We start from the raw sequence: 21422 nt of genomic DNA, 5'->3' as shown, positions 1-21422 counted from the left end.
CCCTGCTCGCTCGCTCGCTCGCGCGTGCTCTCTCTCTCTCTCTCTCTCTCTCTCTCACACACACACACACACACACACACACACACACGTTAAAAAAAAAAAAAAAAAAAACCCTAAATAAATGAAAATGAATGCCCCAGATAATATCAGTCTGGAAAATAACATACATTAGAGTTAACAGAATCAAGCTCTATTACCCCAACTCTGCCATTCTTTCCAGGGCAAACTCCTGAGAGTTTGGGAAAGATTAAAGCTTTATTTCTGAAGTCCCTATGCACTGAGTTCAATCCTAGTTTACCATAACTGTACCAAATATAAAATTTGCCATATTTTTACAGGTGCTTAAAAACACACCCTTAACAAAATATTTACAATCCCAAACTCAAACACAAGACATTATAATAATAAAAATATCAAATAAAGGTATACCTCTTTATTGCTTTCCTAAAAAAAAAAAAAATCAGTTTAATGAGTATATAAACCAGATTTCCATAAAAACTTATGTAGTTTGGCTGCATGAAATCTTCCTAGGAATTACAGTACAGGAAACAGAACAGATATCACAAAAGAAGATTAATAAAACTAAATAATTTTCTAAATGCAAGGAAAGTATTATTTTCATTTCACTAATTTTTCTTTCTTCTTCTTGCCCATGGCACAAAAACTCTTTTTCTTTTGTTTTTTGTTTTTTGTTTTTTTTGTAGTTTCTAAGTAAAGTACCCAGGGTTCTGTTTCAGGATAAGACCATTATCTAATATGAACCCTCAAAATAAGCTGACCAGAAGCACTCCTTTGTACATTTATTATATTTTAGCAGTTTGGGTGGAACAATCTATCCCAGGCATCTTTGAGTTATTAACCATCTCACTCTTTTTCTTCAATTATATCAGAGCAAAACTACTCCCAACATATTCCTGGTTAACCTGTAGAAAGGGAAATCGTCTTAACTTCAATTTGATAATTAGACATATCAGTGTTCAAATATACTTCCAAAGTTATTAGAAAAATACTATACAAGCATTAACTACAGCTTCCCAATTTTTAAGATACAGATATTATAATCAAAACCTTAAACCAGCGGGACACCTGGGTGGCTCAGTTGGTTAGACGGCCAACTCTTGATTTCGGCTCAGGCCATCATCTCAAAGTTTGTGGGTTTAAGCCCCTCATCAGGCTCCACACTGACAGTGTGAAGCCCGCCTGGGATTTTCTTTATGCTTCTCCCCTGCTCATGTGTGCACATGCGCTCTCTATCAAAATAAATAAACTGTAAAAATAAAATTAAAAAATAAAAAACTTAAACCAGGGATTTAAAACTGTGTATTATGCCTATATCAAAGAAAAAAGGATGCAAAATTAAAATGAACAGATAAATTAATCAAGCTTGTCATGTCTAATGTAATCTTCCCACGTAGAGTCTCTGTCATCATCATGCTTGGTGGGGCCAGCTTGTCAATGACAGGGTTATTTTCACATTGTAGCATATAATATTTTAGCTACTTTGGTTAATGGGCAAGTAATTGACACAAAAAAGGTCTTTCTAAAATATAATGATCCACATTTACTCTTTGGTGAATATAGTTGGTAAGTACAATTAACTCTTTCTTCAAAGATTCAGGATATTTCATTGTACATGTATTTTTAAAATATACATATTTCATTTTTCACTTGAAATACTTCCACCCTAGATAAAGAAGATGTAAGAGAGAAGATCGAATCTATACTAAGCCCAGATTGTACCCTGAAATTGGTTTCTCTCATTTTTAAAAAATGAAACACTGACACTATTTTAATGTATAGGTAGGAGTTATTCTTCCCTTAAAAAAATCCATTTACTTTCACAGATGCAAAAGCCCACTTAATAACATAAGGATGGGGGCTTACTTTAGATATAAGCCTAAGAAAGTACTTGACAAATACCAAGAGAGTTAAGAACCTGGAATTTGATGAGGAGATGAGACAGACAAGACCTAGCCTGGCCACTTACCAGTCACATAACCTTGGGCAAATTACTATCTATCTAAGCCACAATTTCCTACCTTGCAATATGACATTAATATTCCCTATCTCCTTCTAAAAAACCGAAGAAACAGGGTCCATGAAAAAAGAAATGAGGAGAGCAATGAAAGGAGAATGAAGAACATAAATATAAAAGTAATCAACTCAATACAAACATTTCAACTTAATATTCTTATTTGTGCCCTTGAATAGCTAAAGGGCTGAATAGTTAACAGCTCTGACCTTGAAACTGTGCCTCCCCTTATAAGTTCAAAGCCCACCCCCGGAATTTATTCCTCCCATGAATAATGCTTCCTTTTGTTTTATTTTGCCACTAAACTCCTTGAGGACAGGACCCACGTTTGAGTCATGTTTGGATCCACACACCTGACATAGCCCATAGTAATATTTACTGAATGATATCTGCATTAAGGTCCAGAGATATTTTCCTCATGTATCAAATCAGGCTACATGGTAGGAACACTACTGAGCCTTATGATTCATGATACTCACAGATGATTTTTCAATGAGGCATTTATTCCAAGGAAGGTGGGAGCACCACAGGAATGAGGGTTTTGCAACAGCTCAATTACAGAAAGTGGAGGAGAGAATTGAGACATCGTGTGGGATTTGGTAGTATAGGCATGCCAAATGCAAAAGCAGTCAATACTTCATTCATATCACAATCAGCACAGAAAAAGTAAAGTTCATAAGAACTGTATAGTTTGTACTTTTGTTTGTAATATTTTTGGCTTTGTGAGTGCTTAGAAGTTAGATATGTATGATTTTTATATATATTGCATAATTGTATCTATTTAAGTGATACTGCAATAAACGTAAATCAATATTAGGAATCTGTAAGAAGTGCTTCCTCTTTATTAAAGACCCAGATATTATTCAACTTTGATAAACGCTGTCCCAAACTCTGCTCATAAGTGGGCAGGACTGGACACTGGTAAGGATGGAAAGGTATTCCTAGAAAGAACAGCAGGAGCAAGGGTATCAAGATGGGAAAGCATGAGACATACTCAGAAATTGCCAAGGGACAGTCACAGGAAATATGGAAAGGCAGGGTGGAAGCCAAAACAAAGAAGCTCTTGAATACCATACTAATAAACAAGGTGATACTCTGTAAATAATCACAACTACTAAAGACTTCTGAGAAATTACTGATAAGATCAAAACCGTCATTCAGGAGGACTAATTTAGAATGAAGGGCGGAAAGTGTGGAGGTAGGATGACCAGGTAGGAGGGTATTACAGCAGATTAATTTATGTGAAAATGGAAGGCAGGGGATGATGAACAAGGCAATGGAAATGAGAGTAAACAGGGATGGGAAATAACCAGATGTGGGAGCACAGAAAAAGAAGATTCCAAAATTGACATGATTTAGCCTACAATAACAAAACTTCTGTTTACTTATGAAATACTTCAATCATACAAAAGTATCCAGAAAATAAGAGAACACACGTGTGCATTCAGCACCCTGCTTAAGAATTAAAACATTACAGGGGGCTCCTGGGTGGCTTAGTAGGTTAAGTGTCCAACTTCGGCTCAGGCCATGATATCACAGTTCATGGGTTCAAGCCCCACATGGGCTCTGTGCTATCAGTCCAGAGCCTGGAGCCTACTCTTAATTCTGTCTCTCCCTCTCTTTCTGCCACTCCCCACTGGCACTCTTTTTCTGTCGGTCTCAAAAATAAACAAACATTAAAAAAATTAAGAATTAAAACATTACAACACCCTGGATACCTCTCCCTCTTCTACCTCCCTTTTTCCCTTCTTCAAAATAACCAACACTCTCACTCAATTTGACGTGTAGCCTCACCAGGCATTTCCTTATACTTTTGCTATATTTGCTCTACCTACAAACATAACCATGAAACAGTTTTGAAGATTTTTTAACTTTATGTGAACGTGTCACAGAACATACTATTCTTGCAAACTGCGTATTTAACAATGCCAATGAGATTTATCACACATTCATTTTCTCTAATATTTAATTTGTGTAATTGTATATAGTATTTAATGTTCAACATGTATTTATTCATTTTCATTTAATCACACCTGATGGTAAATAATTTAGGTATTTCAAAATTTTGCTACTACTAGCAATATTGCAGGAAACATTTTTCTTGGTAAAATACAACACATTCTCTGGAGTCTATACCTGTGAGTGGGATTATTACATCCAAGGGATATGTATCTTTACCCAAAATGGTTCTAGCAACCGCTGTTCCCACCCAATAGTATATTAAAGTTATCCCAGTCGGCATTTGGTGTTGTCTGATTCTGACAGGTGTAAAATGCATGTCATTTTAATTTGCATTTCCATCATAATAGGTGGTACCTAGTATGCTTTTGCTCCATTTTGTTTATAGTACCTATTTCATCAAAGTTACCATGGATGAATCAATTTTGTCTACTACAGTTTGCATTTTTCCCTTCTTGTTTAAGAAGGTCTTCTCTTCTACTGATGAGAAAAGTTCGCAGGTTTAATATTCAAAAGGCATATATAACGAACACAAAAATGTCGTTTGTCAAAATCACTCAAGGCACAGATACAGAGCCAACAATTCAAGCAATTCTAAGTCTTCTTACTGAACTTGAAGTAAAACAAGGAATGTATGTCCAAAAGTTACAAAATCAAGAAGCACACAACTGGGGAAATAATATGCAACAAATATGCAAAGTATCACAGGACAGGTTCTGATGAATCTCAAAATGGACCAGACTCACTTCTTTAGAACAGACAGTACTTCCACCACCCCTCAGCAAATTCCAGATTGCAGATTAAAGTAACAATGTGAAGCATTTTTACTCACCAGTTTAGTACAGATAATTACAAGAACCCTCAATGCTAATGAGGGTAAGACGAAACAGCAGCCTCACATGCCACCTGCAGGGGTGGAAAATGGAACATGTGGGGAAAGCAATCTAGCTGTACATATTGTAAGTCTAAAAACAGTTCAAACATTCTAAGCCACTAATCTTAGGAAATAATCAGGAATATAGGCAAAGATATATGCACAAAAGATGGTCATCACAGCATATCTGATTATAAAGCTGGAAGACCTCAATTTTCAACATTAGTGTGACTCAATAAATTATGGCACATCTATAAGACGGATTACTATGTAGACACTAAACATGAGAATACACAGGAGCTACTTAATGATAGGTAACTGTACGAGCCAAAAAAATATACAGCTATATACATATACACTATCATGTCAAAATGCATACAGAAAAGAAGCTTACTCAAATGTTTATTTTCCCAAATGTTCAAAAAACACATGCAATACTTAGAGTCAGCCTTCAAAAATAATTAGAAACGAGAACACAAGAGAACAATGCCTGTATTTTCTTCCTATAATAAAATAATGCTGTATATAACTGCAGATTTTCAACTTAGAGATACTAGTAACATCTCACATAAGTCTCAAAACTAAACAACACAAAACGTGAGACAGTGAACATATGTGCCATTGGTGATGAACAGCCTGGTGAAAAAGCCACTTCTTTGTTGTTTAGAAGGTAATAAATAATTTTTTGATACTAGATGTACAAAGGAAGGAGCACCAAACTTGTTTGTTTGTTTGTTTAAACAGAACCTAACAGTCCTTTCCTTGGCTTTCTGAGGAGCAGGCTCCATGATTCTGAACTGTTCCCCTACCACAGGTCCCTGGACCAGAGAGGATTGAGTATTTGACCAAAAGGTAGTCCAAGCGCTCCATAGCTGGGGATAAAAGGTGAGATGGGCAGATCAAAAGCTGTCTGATTTTGGAAAACTAAATGAGAGTTTGAGGCAGTGAGTGGTATAAACTAAGCATAAAGCTTACAGAGTGTGGAAACTAGGAGGCTGGAAGGACACCATTGCAATGCCACGCAGCTCCAAAGCCAAAGGCACAGTCTTGGTTCCCAACCCACCAGCTTTAAAGTTTCAGCCTTGGGTTTCCTCTGAGCTGTCTGTGTCATAATATGTTCTTTGCTGGAGCTAGCCTGAGGAGTACCTCTTCCTAGCACATAAAAAGCCTTGCCTATAAACAGAAGTACTCTTCACACACTCACCATGCCAATGTTTACTTTATCTACCAGCACAGATGCCATTTTTATGAGAATAATATATGAATATTAAATATAAGAGAAACAAAGATAATTAGGAAGAAAAACACTTTATGAATATTTTATGCCCAAGAAAGTTGCAGAACGCATCTTTCATGAAGGCTCTATACTGAGGTTATCACACTACTATTGCATTAAAGTATGAAACAATCTTGGATCTATACCACATAATCCATTATTAGAAGAAACACATTCAGAATTTTACTATAACAACAGAAATGCTCTGGTTGAATGCTTCAATTTAAGGCACTCACATATCAAGCTTTAGAATCTTAACAGCAGTAAATTAAACTTGGAAAATGCCCCAAACGGAAATGATACATTATTAAAAACCAACTTTTGTTAAATCAGACTATATACATAGGAAATACATGACAAGTGACATCTCTATATTCTTACTCAAAATGTTCTATCAAATGCACTGAATACCCTGTTGCAAACTTATCCACATAATATTTAATGGTTAAAACTATCATAAATCTAAATAACTAATCTTAACTTTCAAAAATCCACACAAACCATTATGCCAAATGATCTCTAGAATATCATGCAATTCTGAAAATATTAAAGTTGAGATCTCAACTGAGTCCCCCATGTATATGGATTCATTCTACAAAAACTATAAAGCATTTTCTACTTTTATTCAGAAAAATATAAAAATGAGTCTTTTATCTGAAAGACTCAGTCTGATGCTTATAGTTTCTACCTTTTTTAAAAAAATAACATTTTCTTACTGATGAACAAAAACATCCACATGCACCCAAATATAATTCAAAAATCTACACAGTCTATGAATTATAAAGCAAAGGTTCTGCTGACTGGTTCTCCAAAGATAGCCACTGTTAAGAGTCTGTTAAGAGTGTTCTATTTTTCAGAACTTTTTATACTGCTTACATTTGATACTAGAGTTTAAGTTATCTCAGATGTGTACCATGGGCCACACTGTTGGTTGATAACTTTTTAAGAAGTTAGTTCTAAAATTCTAAGCATCATCACCAGGTTTACAATGTAAATTACTTTGGAGTTTCTTACTTATTCTTTGCTCTGTAAGTTTTTGGATAGCTTTTGGCAAAAAGCAGTAAAATTCAACCTGATGTATAAATGCAATCATCCAAAAAAAAGTTAAAAGGATCTACTACAAAGGCACAGTATGACAAATGAGAGAGAAAAGAAATCCAGAACCCATGTTTTAAATACTTAAAATTGTAAGTAAACAAGTCAAAGTAAGCGTATTGCTTTCATCTTATGGTTAAAACACTTAAAGAATGTTTTCTCTACTTGAGTTAATATCGGCTTCCCAAACATTGTTCCATTTCCAGATACTTAGACAATGCAGGCCACAGAGCTGGCATCCTATAAACATCTGTTGAATGAATTTACATGTTTCATAAGAACCAGGTGTCATAACTTACCTAACAGCGGAGCCTAACCAGCAAATGAAAAAAGTGTAAATCATTTATGCTATATTTAATCACAAAATGTTACAAATTTTGTAATACTTGCCAGTAAATATTAATGTAAAGAATACTGTCTAAGATCAGAATTGCCTTTTAAAGGGAATGGACATCATGTTGTATATGCGGCTAGATTAGGTTTAGATTAGATTAGTTGAGGTTATGTAAAAAGAGTATGATTATTTCAAGACCAATGCCTATAAACTTTCCCAGAGTTTGCAATCATCCTTTATTTACTTCTGAGAAAGGAATTTCATCATGGACATTACCAGATGAGAGTGTTCATAAAAACATATTTGTAAGGTCACATTCAACCTGACCTGAAAAATCCTATCATTAAAAGAAGAAATTCACTTTAAAAAATATGGCTAAATACACAGAAGATTCATTATGACTAATTATACTTTATGATCACTCTCCAGGAAGTGCATGTTTCCATGCAAGATAATATCAAATAGTTTTTCTCAAAATGCTCTATTAAAAAACCATTCCAGAGTAACATAAAAGCTTAACTACTAAGTGTGATAGGCTTCACATATGCACATGTACAGACATGCAAGTGTATAAATTACAGTGAGCACTTACTTTGTGCAAAACACTGTTTTAGAAACTTTACAGGTGAGGTTAAGGGAGATTTCATGAAGGTGGCAAAGATGGGATAAATCGTGAAAAATGCTTATGCAATGGATAAATGGAATCATCCAGGAGAATCACCCACTCTAGGACTCTGCTTCCCGAGGCATGGACTGGACTGGGGATTGGCAAAGGCAGCCCCCCAAGGGCCTGTGAGAAATGTAGAATCTCAGGCCCCATCCCACACCTAGAATGAAAATCCACATTTTAAAAGATTCCAACTTATTTTTTATGCATATTAAAGTTTAAATCTAAGAAGAGTTGCTTTATGAAAATAAGGTGAACATACGTGGTCCAGCAAGAGCATACAATAAAGACAAGTGTGATAAAAACCTAACTTCAGAGCATGAATGTAAAGAACAATGGAGAAAGTAATGTGAGAAATATTTTGAAAATTACTGATGTGTTTCCTTTTTTCTCCTCTGCATTTACGTGAATAATGGGAGAGGAGGCAGACAGGTTGTATTAAAGCCATCAGATGAAAACGGAGGAGTACAAGCGGCTTACTTTGCAGGCATCACATGGCAGAGACTGTAAGCCTGGCAGCCACAGGGCAATCAGTGGCACAGTGGCAACTGCTGAAGGCAACTACAGATAAGAAAGGCAGAGAGTCACTTGTATCTTGATATCCCTCTTTGAGCCATAGTTTCAGAGATGAACAGTATGTCAGAGAAGATGAAGAGACTGCTAACAGCAGAGGGGCCTATTTGGGATCCTAAGAGAAGAAAGTCACCTAGGCAGGAACACATCCAAGCAGCCTAGTGGAGAAGTGCGGCTGAGCAGAGGGAACACCTGAGCTCATCTTTCTGCAGCATATCGGCAACACTGATAGGACATGATTTTCCTCGTGCTGGGTGTGACCAGAGAAGGCAGAGCACTCAAGGTAGCCAAGAGTCTGGCTACCAATATTGGCTGCAGCAAAGGGTTGCCCAGGAAAAACCATACCCATGAGACACAAAGGAGGGCCAAGACAGAAGAGGAGATGACCCTGGCTGTGAACAAAATGAGACATAATAAACCAATAAGCAGTGGATGCTAGCAGGCAAGAAAAAATCTGACTGCCAGGGACAGGGACACAATGGGAATTAATGAGGATCTCCACAACAGTACTGGGAGATGCAACCCACCATACATGCACACGCACACATGCACACACAATCACATAATCACATACCTCTCATCCTAAGCAGAGACCACATGAGTAAAGGGTAGAGGGAGGCAAAAACAAACACACAAACAAAACTGCACAGGAATGAAGCGAAACCATAAGTTCACTGTTGCCGGATGATAAAAACCAAGACAGGAAAATAAGTGGAATATTTAGAAAACAAACTCAATGGAGCTTTGGACTACCTAGGTGTGAAAGCAAATAAGGAATCAAGGATCTCTTGATTTCTTGCCACCAACTAAAATAAAGGAAACAGGGAGAAGAAGAAAGTGATTAAGTGGGTGAGAGATGACACCTTCAGCTTTGGAATATTGTGTTAATAAGGTATATTTGAAGTAAACCTGCCCTCTACTCTCAAGCCACGATACCAGGGTGCACAGGATTCATGGAGACAATGTGCTCATTAATATACGCTCACAATAAAAAAATTACTAGAAGATACAATCTACCTACTGTGAAATAGTCAAGACACTACAAGTATCTGAACCTTAAGAATTTTAAATAATAAATTTTTCACAAAGAGACTATAAAAGTACAGAATGATGAAAGTGGCTTCTTAAAAAAGGTGGAAAATATAAGAATAAACTATTTCCAAAAGATTAAAAATGGTTTCTAGAAATACAAATATTACTAATAAAATTAAAAATTCAGTATGTTAAAAGTCAGATGAGGTTATGGCTAAATGGATAAAAGTGAAGTAAAATGATATATAAGTAACATAAAAAGATAAGGAGATAAAAGAAAAAAAAAAAAAAAAAACGGAGACAAAGTAAGAGATAGGAAGTTACAATGAGAAGCCTGACCTAATTATAGAAGAAAATCCGGAAGACAGAGATCAACCATAAGCTCTCTGTAAAAATATATATATATTTGTGTGAGTTATGTGAGTGCCCGTTTTATTTCTCAATACTTCTATATAATTGAAAGAGTCCACAATTTTAAAATAAAAAGCAATTTAAATAGCAGAAGGAAAGTGAAAAAGTAAAAATGGGAATGCAGCCTAACATTTTAAAATGTTTAGGTGAAAAATGAGGAATTAAAAATGATTTAAGGAGAGTGTGGATACTTCTGCTTAGATTTCATTACTTTTAATGCCGGGCATGATCTGACAGTGTTTATGGACGAGGATGCAGGAGTCTTTGGAGAAATGTGAAGATAGCAGAGAGAACCAGGGTGGACGGAAGAAGGTTCTGGGAAGCAAGAGAGGACGAATGAGTGGAAGCAGGTGCACAGCACTGGCTCCAAGGAGAATCATCTCATCGGTTCCAGCAACTTAAATGACCAGACTGATGACTTATTACAGTCACAGAACATCTCTTGCATATAATTCTTCATCTTGTTGCTGATAACACTGACTGCTCAGTTTGTGAAAACTCAGTAGATCAATTTTTAATTGCACTAGAAATAAATGTAACTCATGAAATTAGGTTAACTTCAGAACTACCAATAAGAAGACAGTTATCTTCTAATTCCTATTACACTGATCTTAAATACAGTTTACTCACAGGTCCCGTGCTTCTTAAGTATCATGAAAGGCTGTCAAATAAAAGACATGTGCCCAAACAAACAAAAATACAATAAAGATTAGGTAAATAAATTACTAGAAAAAATTTTAGACTGTGCCTTCCAAAGGCAAAGTAAACAGAAAGGCAAATGTCACCAAGTTAATTCAAAGCTAAGTCTTAAGAAGACTCCTTTGAAATATTATTAAAAGAGATAAATACTACCACAGATTCAATGCTTCAGTGTTTATCAGGGTTACTACCACTTTTCGAGAGATGCTTTTCTTAAAAGTAAATTCATGATAATTTTGGAGTTTTATTAGGAATTTGAGTCATCAGTGCAGAAAGTTTCAAAAGGTTTTTAAATTTGTGGGAAGTAATCGTAAATTCCCCTGAGAAATGGCACATTCATTTGAGTCAACTCAAATAATGTTTCATAACTTATACTAACAGCTTTGTTTTATTTTCAAGAAAGATAAAAGGAAAGTTTGCAGGAAATTACTCCATTTGTTCTAAAAATGGGTAATAAAAAGGAGAACAAAATTACTTTTAAATCATTTATAAAGTTTTCCCATTACTTAAAATCCACTCTCTCTAGAATTCCTAACATAACACATGTATTTACCTGGTCTATTCCCAATGGGGAAACTATTAACATAAAGCCAAGTCCCACAAGGGAGCCATAGTAGGATCAAAAACTAGATACGAAAATTGATTTTAGGGGCAGCTGGGTGGCTTAGCAGATTGGGTGTCCAACTCTTCATTCTGGCTCAGGTCATGATCATGTTTGTGGGGTGGAGCCCCTGGGCTCTGGGCTGACAGCGTGAAGCCTGCTTGGGATTCTCTCTCTCTGCTCCCCCTGTGAGTGTGTGCTCTCTCAAAATAAACTTTTTAAAAAAGATTGATTTTATACTTCCTTATGTCTTCCCTATATACATACCCCTTGCTAAGAGGAGCCAACAAAAGGATTTAATGTCTATGACCATAAGTTGATCAAACTGCAAGGAGGCAGAGAGGGAGGGCTGACCCCAAAGAGGCTCTAAAGTATTTATCATAACAGCTTATATTTATTGAGAATTTCTGCACCATGTACAAGTCTGAGAACTCTGGATGCTTTAGTTTATTGTGCCCTCAACCCCTATGAGGTAGGTACATTTGTCATCTGGAATTTATGGAAAAGAAAACTAAACCTTAAAGAATTGGGATAACATGTCCAAGATCTCAAGGAGAACATTTTACTGCCAGAGTCCTAGGTCAACTGCCTTTCCCCGTGTAGAGAGTCTCTGGACAGAGCTAAATAAACCTCAGAAGACCAGAAGTCCTTCTATGTGGGGGAATGTAAGAAAACTTATAGGTAGCAAAGGCTCTTCCAGAATGCAGGTTTCTATACAATAAACTGCTTACAGCCAATCATGATTTAAAAAAAATAACCTCAGAAATGCACAGAAATGAACAGATTTATAACCACAGTAATTTCTGACAGATATGTGACCTCCACCCCGCATCCCACAACGTCAACAATGAAGACCCCATTAAAGCTCACCTTCCCCAGTATCTATTATTATACCATTTCTTTCTTCCCTATTTGCCATTCTGAAGAACTGTAAATTTTCTTAAGGATTTGGTAAACCCAAGGCATAACTCAACACCAAAAATATAGAATGCACTTTGCAAAATGTCACCAATGATGATTCTTGCCACATGAGGACAGGCAAGACATAAAGAACAGACTGTGGTCCATTTCTGAGCACCCTGCTGGCTCCAGAAAGCCAAAGTTACAATCACATTGTCCTGCAGTGGTAGATAGGACTCAGAGAACACATTTGATGCCTTGTTGAATGACTGCATGCATTTTAAGAAAGTATTTGAATAACATGTGAAACAGCAATGCAACAATCCTGCTGAAAATACTGTCCAGAATACACAAATATAAAAATCACATTTCACTCTACACCTAATTTACCAAGAGTTATAATATTTTCCTGATCCTGCAACAAGAATTAGGTACCTCAAATTAATTCCAGGTTTTAGAAGTGAGTAATAATACAGGTTTTAGTTACTCTAACCAGCAAGATATTAAAAAAATAAAAGAGCATACATTGGGCCCAAACTCACCAAAATTGCCCAATGCAGGGGCACCTAGGTGGCTCAGCTGGTTAAGCGTCTGACTTCAGCTCAGGTCATAATCTCGCAGTCTGTGAGTTTGAGCCCCACATCAGGCTCTGTGCTGACAGCTAGGAGCCTAGACCCTGCTTCAGATTCTTTCTCTCCCTCACTCTCTGCCCTTCCCCCACTTGTACTCTCTCTCTCAAAAATAAAATATAAAAAAAAAAAAAAAACTTAAAAAAATTGCCCAATGCACAAGAAAATATATCAACTTTTTCACTTTACAAGATTACTAGTCAAAATTAATGTTCAATAATGTAACCAGTCATTCATTTAATCAACATTTATGGAAGGACTACTCTGCGCTATTAGCTGATAAACAAGTCAGACGGGATTCATGCTCAGAGGAAACCAATCCCACAGAGAGGCACAACAGACAATAAAAAAAAGTAAATGCACAAGATGATTTCAAAATGGTGTAATTAGGCAGGGAGGAAAAGGAAGATAAATTTAGACTAGATGGTCAAGAAAAACTTCACTGATGAGGAGGCATACCAAAAAAAAAAAAAAAAAAAGTCTTATTCTTTAACTTACTGCAGTGAAATACTAACCATGGGTTCATATGGAGCACTAGAAACTGGTGATTTTGCTGTTATGATAATAGTCACATAAATTGCAGAGGACTGAGAAAATAAAATTACAATCATTCTGTATGCCCTAAAGTTATACATGAGATGTTAAGGATATGTAGAAGTGGGGTGCTGCTGCAAAAAAATACTAAAACTGTAGAAATGGCTTTGGAATCAGGCAATGGGCAGAGGCTAAAATTCTGAGGAATAAGACAGAAAAAGCCTAAATTGCCTGACACAGTAGAAATACAAATTTTAACACCTACGTGAGTGTATGTTGGAGGAAACATACGTGATCTCAGAAAATATTTTCACTGTCATGAACAGTCTGCTAATAGACATATGGACATTAAATGTGCTGCTGGCGAGGACTTGGATGGAAAGGAGGAACATGTTATTATAAACGAGCAGAAAGGGGATCCCTGTCACCTCACAGCAGAAAGCTTAAGCGAATTATGTCCTGTGGTTATGTGGAAAACAGAACTTACAAGCCATAAACTTGAATATTTAGATAAGGAGATTTCTAAGTAAACTGGTTTTGTTCAAGGTGCAAGCTGTTTTCTTTCTTGTGGTTACAGTAAAATGGGAAAGAAGAAAGATAAATTAAGGAAGTCCGAAATGGAAGAATGCTGTCAGGTCACAATAATTCCACAGGCAAGAAACGGGCTGATAAAATGACTCAGCCGCAGACCTGTGTTACCTTTCATTAAAAAGGAAGGGCGGAGTCCGGCTCCCAGAAGGTGGAACAGGATCACAGAGGATTATTCCCAGGCTCTGAAACCTAATGTAGTTTGAGAAGCTCAAGGGACCGATGACTCCTTTTTTCATTCCACTTTCTTTTCGAACAGGTTTGTCTATAACTGATACCCTGTGCTTGCTCCACTGCTGTATCATAGGAGCACATGACATGTTTCCAAGTTGTACAGGATCACAGGTAGAGAGGAATTTTGTCCCAGGATGACTTACACAGAGAATCTCACCCATACCTGAGTTAGATTATGAGATGTGGGTGAGATTTTGGACATTGTGTTGATAGGGCAATGGGTTGAGACTTTGGCAGATGGTGGAATTTGGTAAATGCATTTTGCAGGTAAGATGCACGTGCATCTTCAGCAGCCAAAGGGAAGACTATGGGAGGTGGAGTAATAGCTCCCAAAGATGCCCACGTCCCAATCCCTGGCACCTGTGAACACGCCATCCTACATGGCAAAAGAAACTGTGTAGATGTGGTTAAGACAAGGATCTTGAGATGAGGCTGTTCCCTGAATTATCCAGGTGGGGCCAATGTAATCACAGGGTCCTTTAAGTGAAAGGAGGCTTCCGAGAGCAATGCTACATGGAAAGACTACCAGCCACTGGGGTTGTGAAGATGAAAAAAGGTCCCATGAGCCAATGAAAGCAGGTAGCCTCTAGATGGAAGCTGGAAAAGACAAATAAATGGATTCTCCACTGGAAACTCTAAAGGAAAATTAGCCCTGCTGACCTCCTGATTCTAGCCTGGTGAAACCCATTCTGAATTTCTGACCCCCAGGAATGTAAAGTTAATAATTTTACATTGTTTTAAACCACTAAGTTTATGGCAATGAACGTTCACTTTAAAATTATTTTGCACTATTTCTGCTAACGCTTTTAATTAGTATTTAACAAGTCATGACAGAGGCAGCCTCAGCACTACAAGATTAGGTGCTGTTGACCTTAGTTCATACAGCTCAAATGCCATCTGGGATCTGAGCTTCACCAATGTCACACTACGGGAAGTCACACATTGGGTAACTGCATGCCAAAACATGTGACCAAGAAATATGTGACCTAGAAGTGCAACAAATACATTCAGGTCCTCCCATGTGAATGTGTGGTAGCTTGAACTTTCCAAGGCCAACACATGCATAACAAAAACATTAAGATTATGGTTGGATGTTCACTTTTTGTTTAAAAAATTATAGGAATCTTTCTCAGGTTTCAATAACATCTCCCACTAAACTCTGTAAGATAGGCATTATATTTCCTAATATCTTCTATTAAATTCTCTAACACAGGCATTGTATTTCCTATCATTGACAAATCTAACAAGACTCATGGTCTTTATTTATGGTTAAAATAGGCCAGTAATAAAGATTAGAAAATGAGATCTTGAAAAAAGAAAAAAAAATTAAGAACACTACAACTGCAACATAGCAGACCTTCCTCCAATGAATATTTGCTGTCATTTTCTCTATTTTACCAAATAATATAAGGACTGTGAAAAGTTCTCACAAAAATGGAAAAGTATTCTTAAACCAAACGATCTGCTTTTAGATACCATGTGCTTATTTTGGTCATCATATACTGTTATTATTCCTTTTTTGTTGACTCTGTTTGGCTAGGTAGTCATTTATTCCCATTAACACTGAGAATGGCAAAGTATGTGGCTTGTATTCTAGGGAAGTCCTAATTCTACACAAGATATTAACATAATTAGGAACTAATTAAGCACATGAAAAAGTTAAAGGTTGTTAGGGATGGATACAAGTACAACTTACAATGATTCTGCCCCTGAAGTGCTCACACTAGTAGCAAAACAGGGCACAAGCCTAAACAACACTAGAAACCAGAGTGCAATATGCTTCGCCATATGCCCACTGTTCCAGTCTGGAGGAGGAGGGTGCCCTGAGGAAAAGAGCACAAGGATAGAGGGAAGCAAGGTCCAGAAGAAAGTTTTTATTGCGCAGGCAATGGAGAAATCAACAAAGTTTCAGAGCCAGTAATTTGCATGATAGAAGAGCAGCCTAAAAGCAAAAGATCAGAAGCCTTCTGGAATTAAGCTGCCAGAGGCATCAGAGAACTTGAACTATAAATTTTAACAATGAAAAACGTAAGATACAGAAAAATCAGTCTTTTCAAAACACTCGTTAATGTCATCTGCAGTGTCTATCAAAGTAACTGTTCTCAAGGCAGCTGAGGGAGAGAGAAGCACATAACCCATGTTGAAATATCAGGTCCATTTATTCAAGGAAATGGGTTTTCTGACACTTAGGATCCTGAGCCAATGCTAAAGAAATAGTGAAAGCAATGCAAAATCCAAAATCCTGCAACGCCAGAATTTCTCAACTAAGGAAGTCACACAGCAAGTTCACAGGGAACAAAAAAGATTAATGATGTAGCTTCTCAAATAGCTGCTTGCTGGTAGCAATGGAAAAAACTCACTAAGTAGTAGAGATCTTATTCCCTCGCCTCATTTTCACTCAACCTATAATATTTAAAACAAGCGAAAGAAAGAGGGTGTGGATTTTTGTCTGTGAGGATGAGTGGAGAGGATAATGAGGCAGAGTAAAGAATTAAAACTCACCTTTAGACTAACTTATGTAAATGAAAATTTTACTTTCATATAATCTAACCCTTTACATCTTTGAAAATTATAATAAAATAATATTCAGTAAATGCTCATATGTACAATATAGTCTCACTGAAAAAACAGCAAAGCCTAATCATGCTGCCATTTAAAAAATGATAAATTGCAACCTCCTCAAAGGTTTGACAACAAAAAAATGTTTCCCCTGAGACAATGAGCCATCTATGATGGAAAGAAAACTTTGATTATAAAAACAAGTTCCACTATTTAGTATTATTATTCTAATACCAATGCCTGAAAACTAACCTAAAGACCTGAATCACCCAAACCCTGCCCTAATTTTCTTTAGGTCAATGATTAGATTAGGTCCTCTTTTTTTAAAGCCTGATTCACTGCTCCTAATAAGGACAGTGAAATATGTCTGATTAAAAAAAAAAATTGTTTTAATTGTAACAGACAGTACCAAATTTTTTTTTACTAATGATGTTCATCTCATACCTGAATTTCTCAACCCAGATGTCTAAAAGACAATGCATAAATGCCTTAAGAAAAAATGCAATATAATGAACTATTTATCTTTGGAGGCTTTTTGTCTTAAATGGAAAAAATTCATTTGATGAAAAAAAAGAAAACAAAATAATTGAAGAAGATGACCTTTTATAAATGGAGTGACAGTGGTTATAGATTACCTAGAAATCATTTTATATTTCTAGTTGATTCAGTTGTTTTATATGGAATTATTTCATCGAGCTGTTTACACATATGACTTTAAACATTCAAAAACGAACCAAAGGTCAGAACTTCACTGCTAAAGACAAATTGGGAAAGAAAAATGTTTTGAAACATTCCAAGAATAACATTTATGAAATAAGCCAGCATTTTGTTTATAGGAACTAGAGTGCCGGGACCCTGCGGCAAAAGGGTAGAGTAGGAGTAAGACCTAAGGAGGAAGGGGAGGAACAGCTGGGCCAATAAGGCAGGGGTGCTAAAGGATTTCTACAGAGAGAGATGTAGGGAAAAGCAAAACACCAAAGCTAGAAAAGACAGCTGAAGGAACTCAGTTACCTAAAGATTTTTAAAAAATCATTTTGAAATCTTTCTAATGTTACTGGTATAGAAAAACAAAAATCTCAGTTTCTTCCAAAAATCATGACTCTGCTACACTTTTCTCATAACTCTCACTATAGATGGTTGTAGAGATACAACTTTGACTTCTATATTATACATTCAACTCTGTTAATCTAGGCTCTCATTGGAGGTTGGGGACTTTGGGGACTATCTGGAGACATTTTTCAAGGATCAAAGGCTGAGGGAGCTGTTACTGGCATCTAATGGGTAAAGGCCAAAGAACACCCTACAATGCTAAACATCCTACGATGAACAAGACAGCCTGCACAACAAAGAATTATCCTGCCTCAAATGCCAATGGTGCTAAAGTTAAGAAACACTGATGTCTTCTCAAAATAAGCAAAAACCAACTCCTCTGACCTTTTATCCTAGTCCATCGCTCTCTAATAGACATCTAATTAAAGCCTAAAACACCACCAGAGGACTCATTTTTTTCAGCTGCTTTAAACATGGTGGATGGCTGGCTCAAACTAGAGTCACACCGAAATACACTAAAAGAATACATCAGAGCAGGAGTACAGAAACTCCAAGAACTTTGTAATCTTCCTTTTGTTTCATGTTTGTCTCAAACACATCCACTTCCTAAGAGGAGTATCTACATGTTTCCACATCAAGGTGCGTCTCTTCTATGCTCAATACGCTAAAAATACACTGACCTAGGCAAAATACATTATTTCTTGTTAACGTAAAAACTTAGGGAGAGTATTAACTGAGAAAGATTTGTGTTGGTGGCAAGGGTGAAGAAAGCCACCCAGGTCTTTAAAATGCAAAGTTATTTCACAGTTTGTTAGCAAAATGACTCAGATCATTATTACTTTTAGTCATGCCAAGTTTGCTGCTTCTAAGCCTACTAGTAATGGAGAAAAAAAACCCACCATTTTTCCTGCAGTCATTAAACCAATGAAACAGAAGCTTACTGAAAACAGGTCTGTGCAATATTTCTCTTTTATTATAACTGTTATAAAACAAAAGCAATCGTTGGAATTGCAGATGAAGATTCTAAGAAATCTTTCACCTACCTAATAAATAGCTATAGTGTGTGTATGTGTGGTGGACGCGGGGGGGGGGGGCAGCAAATAAAAGAAAATCTTAACTCATAGATGTACACGTCTTATGCTGTTAATATTTTCATAAGGTATCCTTCAGTCAAAACCCTGGCTTACTCCTTTTTTGGTCTCTCCTTTCAAAAACCTGGAAAAGACCTCCACATAGCGTTTCACCATGAGAACAATACTAAGAACAAATAAAAGCCTGGCGTGTACCTGGCAAAGCTCATTCATCAGAAACCGTGGCAGCTGGGAGAGAACTGTTTTCCGCGTGACCCTCTCGCACCTTTCACATAGGTTTTCTCCGCTCGAGTATCTGTCTTACCTACTACCAGAGCAAACGTTACCCAACTTTGATGGTTTCCATGTCTCCACAGTAATAAAAAAAAATCAAGCATCCAACATAGCCTACTTCCTTAGGCAAGGTAAATATAATCTGCGCTCCTTTAACACTTACTGTGTCGCCACAGGAAGTTAACAGGAAAGACACATTTCAATCCCACGGAACCCCACAAAAGATGCACTAATATCACAAAACGTGACACGCTTGACACGGGAAAACCACAACCGCGATACGACATCCCATAGGAAGGGTTTTCGGGGGGAGGGGGAGGGGTGGAGGTGGCGGTGTGTGTGTGTGTGCGCCGCGAATGCCCCTTCATCTTCAGAAGGCTGAGCTAACTTCAAAGAAACAGCATTTACTCGCGACCCGTTCCTCGGCTCCTCGCGGGGTCCACACCAACGCCTGTGAGTGAGGTAAAGCGCCAGCCCAGGGCCGGCGGGTTCTCACTGGACAGGGAAGAGGGAGAAGGGAGGAGGGCAGCAGGAGACCAGGGAAAGGAGCACCCGCCTCGGCTCTGCACCGCACCAGCCCCGCTCTCTCCCGGAAACCATCCCCACCGCTCCAAGTCGCGTTCTTGGCCGCTCAGACACGTCCCCTCTGGGTTTCCAAACGCAAGGGGCCCGCAGCGGCCACCGCGGGGCGCCGCGCCCAGCAACCCGCCCGACCCTAAGGCCCCCCGGGACGCGCCCGGCCGCCCTCACCGAGCAGCAGCAGCTTGACCTCGCGCGCCGCCTTCTCGCCATCCTCGCGGAGGTTCCGGTCGATCATCTTACTCCGCTCCACCGCCGCCTTGTCCTCGGCGCTCAGCGTACAGCCCATTGTGCCAGAAGCGAGAGCTCGCCGCTGCTCCCTCCACGTCCGGCGCGCTGCCTTCAAACACAGGTGAATTCTTTCTTTCCGGACGCGGGCGTTCGAATACCTCCCGACGCTGGCCACGAACCACCCCCACCCGCTTCCTAAATGGAGCGAGGAAAGCGCCGTCTGCTAAGCAGCGAGCTGCACCGCGCGGATCTTCCTCGCGGCCAGGTTCCACTCCTGCGTCCCTCAGCGCCCCCCAAGTCCCAGGTTTTCAGGCTCTGGGTACAACGTCCGCCGCCCTCCAGCTGGTGGCCGCGCCGCAGCCTCAAGAAGCCCGGCGGAGCTCGGCGTCCGCGCGCCGCCGCGGCCCCGCCCCTACCAGCCCCGCCCGCCAGCCAGCCAGCCAGCCAGCCAGCCACTCCGCGACCACTCCCCGGGCGCGCTCCCGCGCACGTGCCCTCGGACAGCGCCCCCTCGGACGGGCGCGCGCGCCCGCGCATCCGCGGACCCCGGCTCTGCGCAGCCCCCAGGGCCCGGCGCCCTCGCGCGCGGCCCTTGGAAGCGCCCCCGGAACGTTGAGCTGCCCAGCTGGCTCCCCTACCTCGCTTCCTCCGCGAGAGTGGGATAATTTCTTCCCGCTTACTCACACCAAGGGATCTGTGCGGACCTGCCCCTTCGGGGTGCGGGTGGGAGAGCTGCCAAAGTTGGAAGCTGAAAAAAGCCAGTCCTGGGCGTTTGAGCATGCCCAGCTCCGGCAGCCACGCACGGGTGTTCAAAATGTAAACCCCTGTCGGCTGGCCTTCAGGGTTGTGGGAAATAGAGGGAGCTGGGAAGGGAACGGAGCCACAGCGAAAGCAGAGATGGAGACAGTGGGGGAACAAGACTGGGAGGGGGTGAAGAGATTAACTTTCTTCCTTCCGGTTTTTCTTTCCTTCCTTCTCTTCCCTCCCATCCATTCTTTCGTTTCTTTTCACAGAACATTTTAATGGATTGAGGAAATGTGAGACAATATTCAGAGTATATTTTAAAATGACAAGAGCAATAAAACACCTACACAGATACATCTGCTCTGCACCATAACTTACCTCCTCTGGGGCAGCATGTAAGCTTCCACGCCAAATTTTGACCAATTTAGTAAGTATTAAGCCACTAAGCATATCATTC

At 38.8% G+C, this 21422-nt stretch overlaps 1 protein-coding gene across 1 annotated transcript in view; it reads right to left on the bottom strand.

The window, feature by feature from the left end:
* The window catches only part of GNAI1 (G protein subunit alpha i1), an 84824-nt gene extending 64225 nt beyond the window's left edge, over positions 1 to 20599 (bottom strand). The window contains exon 1 of the mRNA XM_049641346.1: positions 20162 to 20599. Within this exon, the coding sequence (XP_049497303.1) occupies positions 20162 to 20279 (118 nt within the window). The 5' untranslated portion in view covers positions 20280 to 20599. The remainder of the gene's footprint in view (positions 1 to 20161) is intronic.
* Between the last annotated feature and the right edge of the window lie 823 nt (positions 20600 to 21422).

Source organism: Panthera uncia, chromosome A2 (assembly GCF_023721935.1).
Source record: "Panthera uncia isolate 11264 chromosome A2, Puncia_PCG_1.0, whole genome shotgun sequence".
Classification (NCBI taxonomy): domain Eukaryota; kingdom Metazoa; phylum Chordata; class Mammalia; order Carnivora; family Felidae; genus Panthera; species Panthera uncia.
This window is presented reverse-complemented; position numbering and strand designations above follow the sequence as displayed.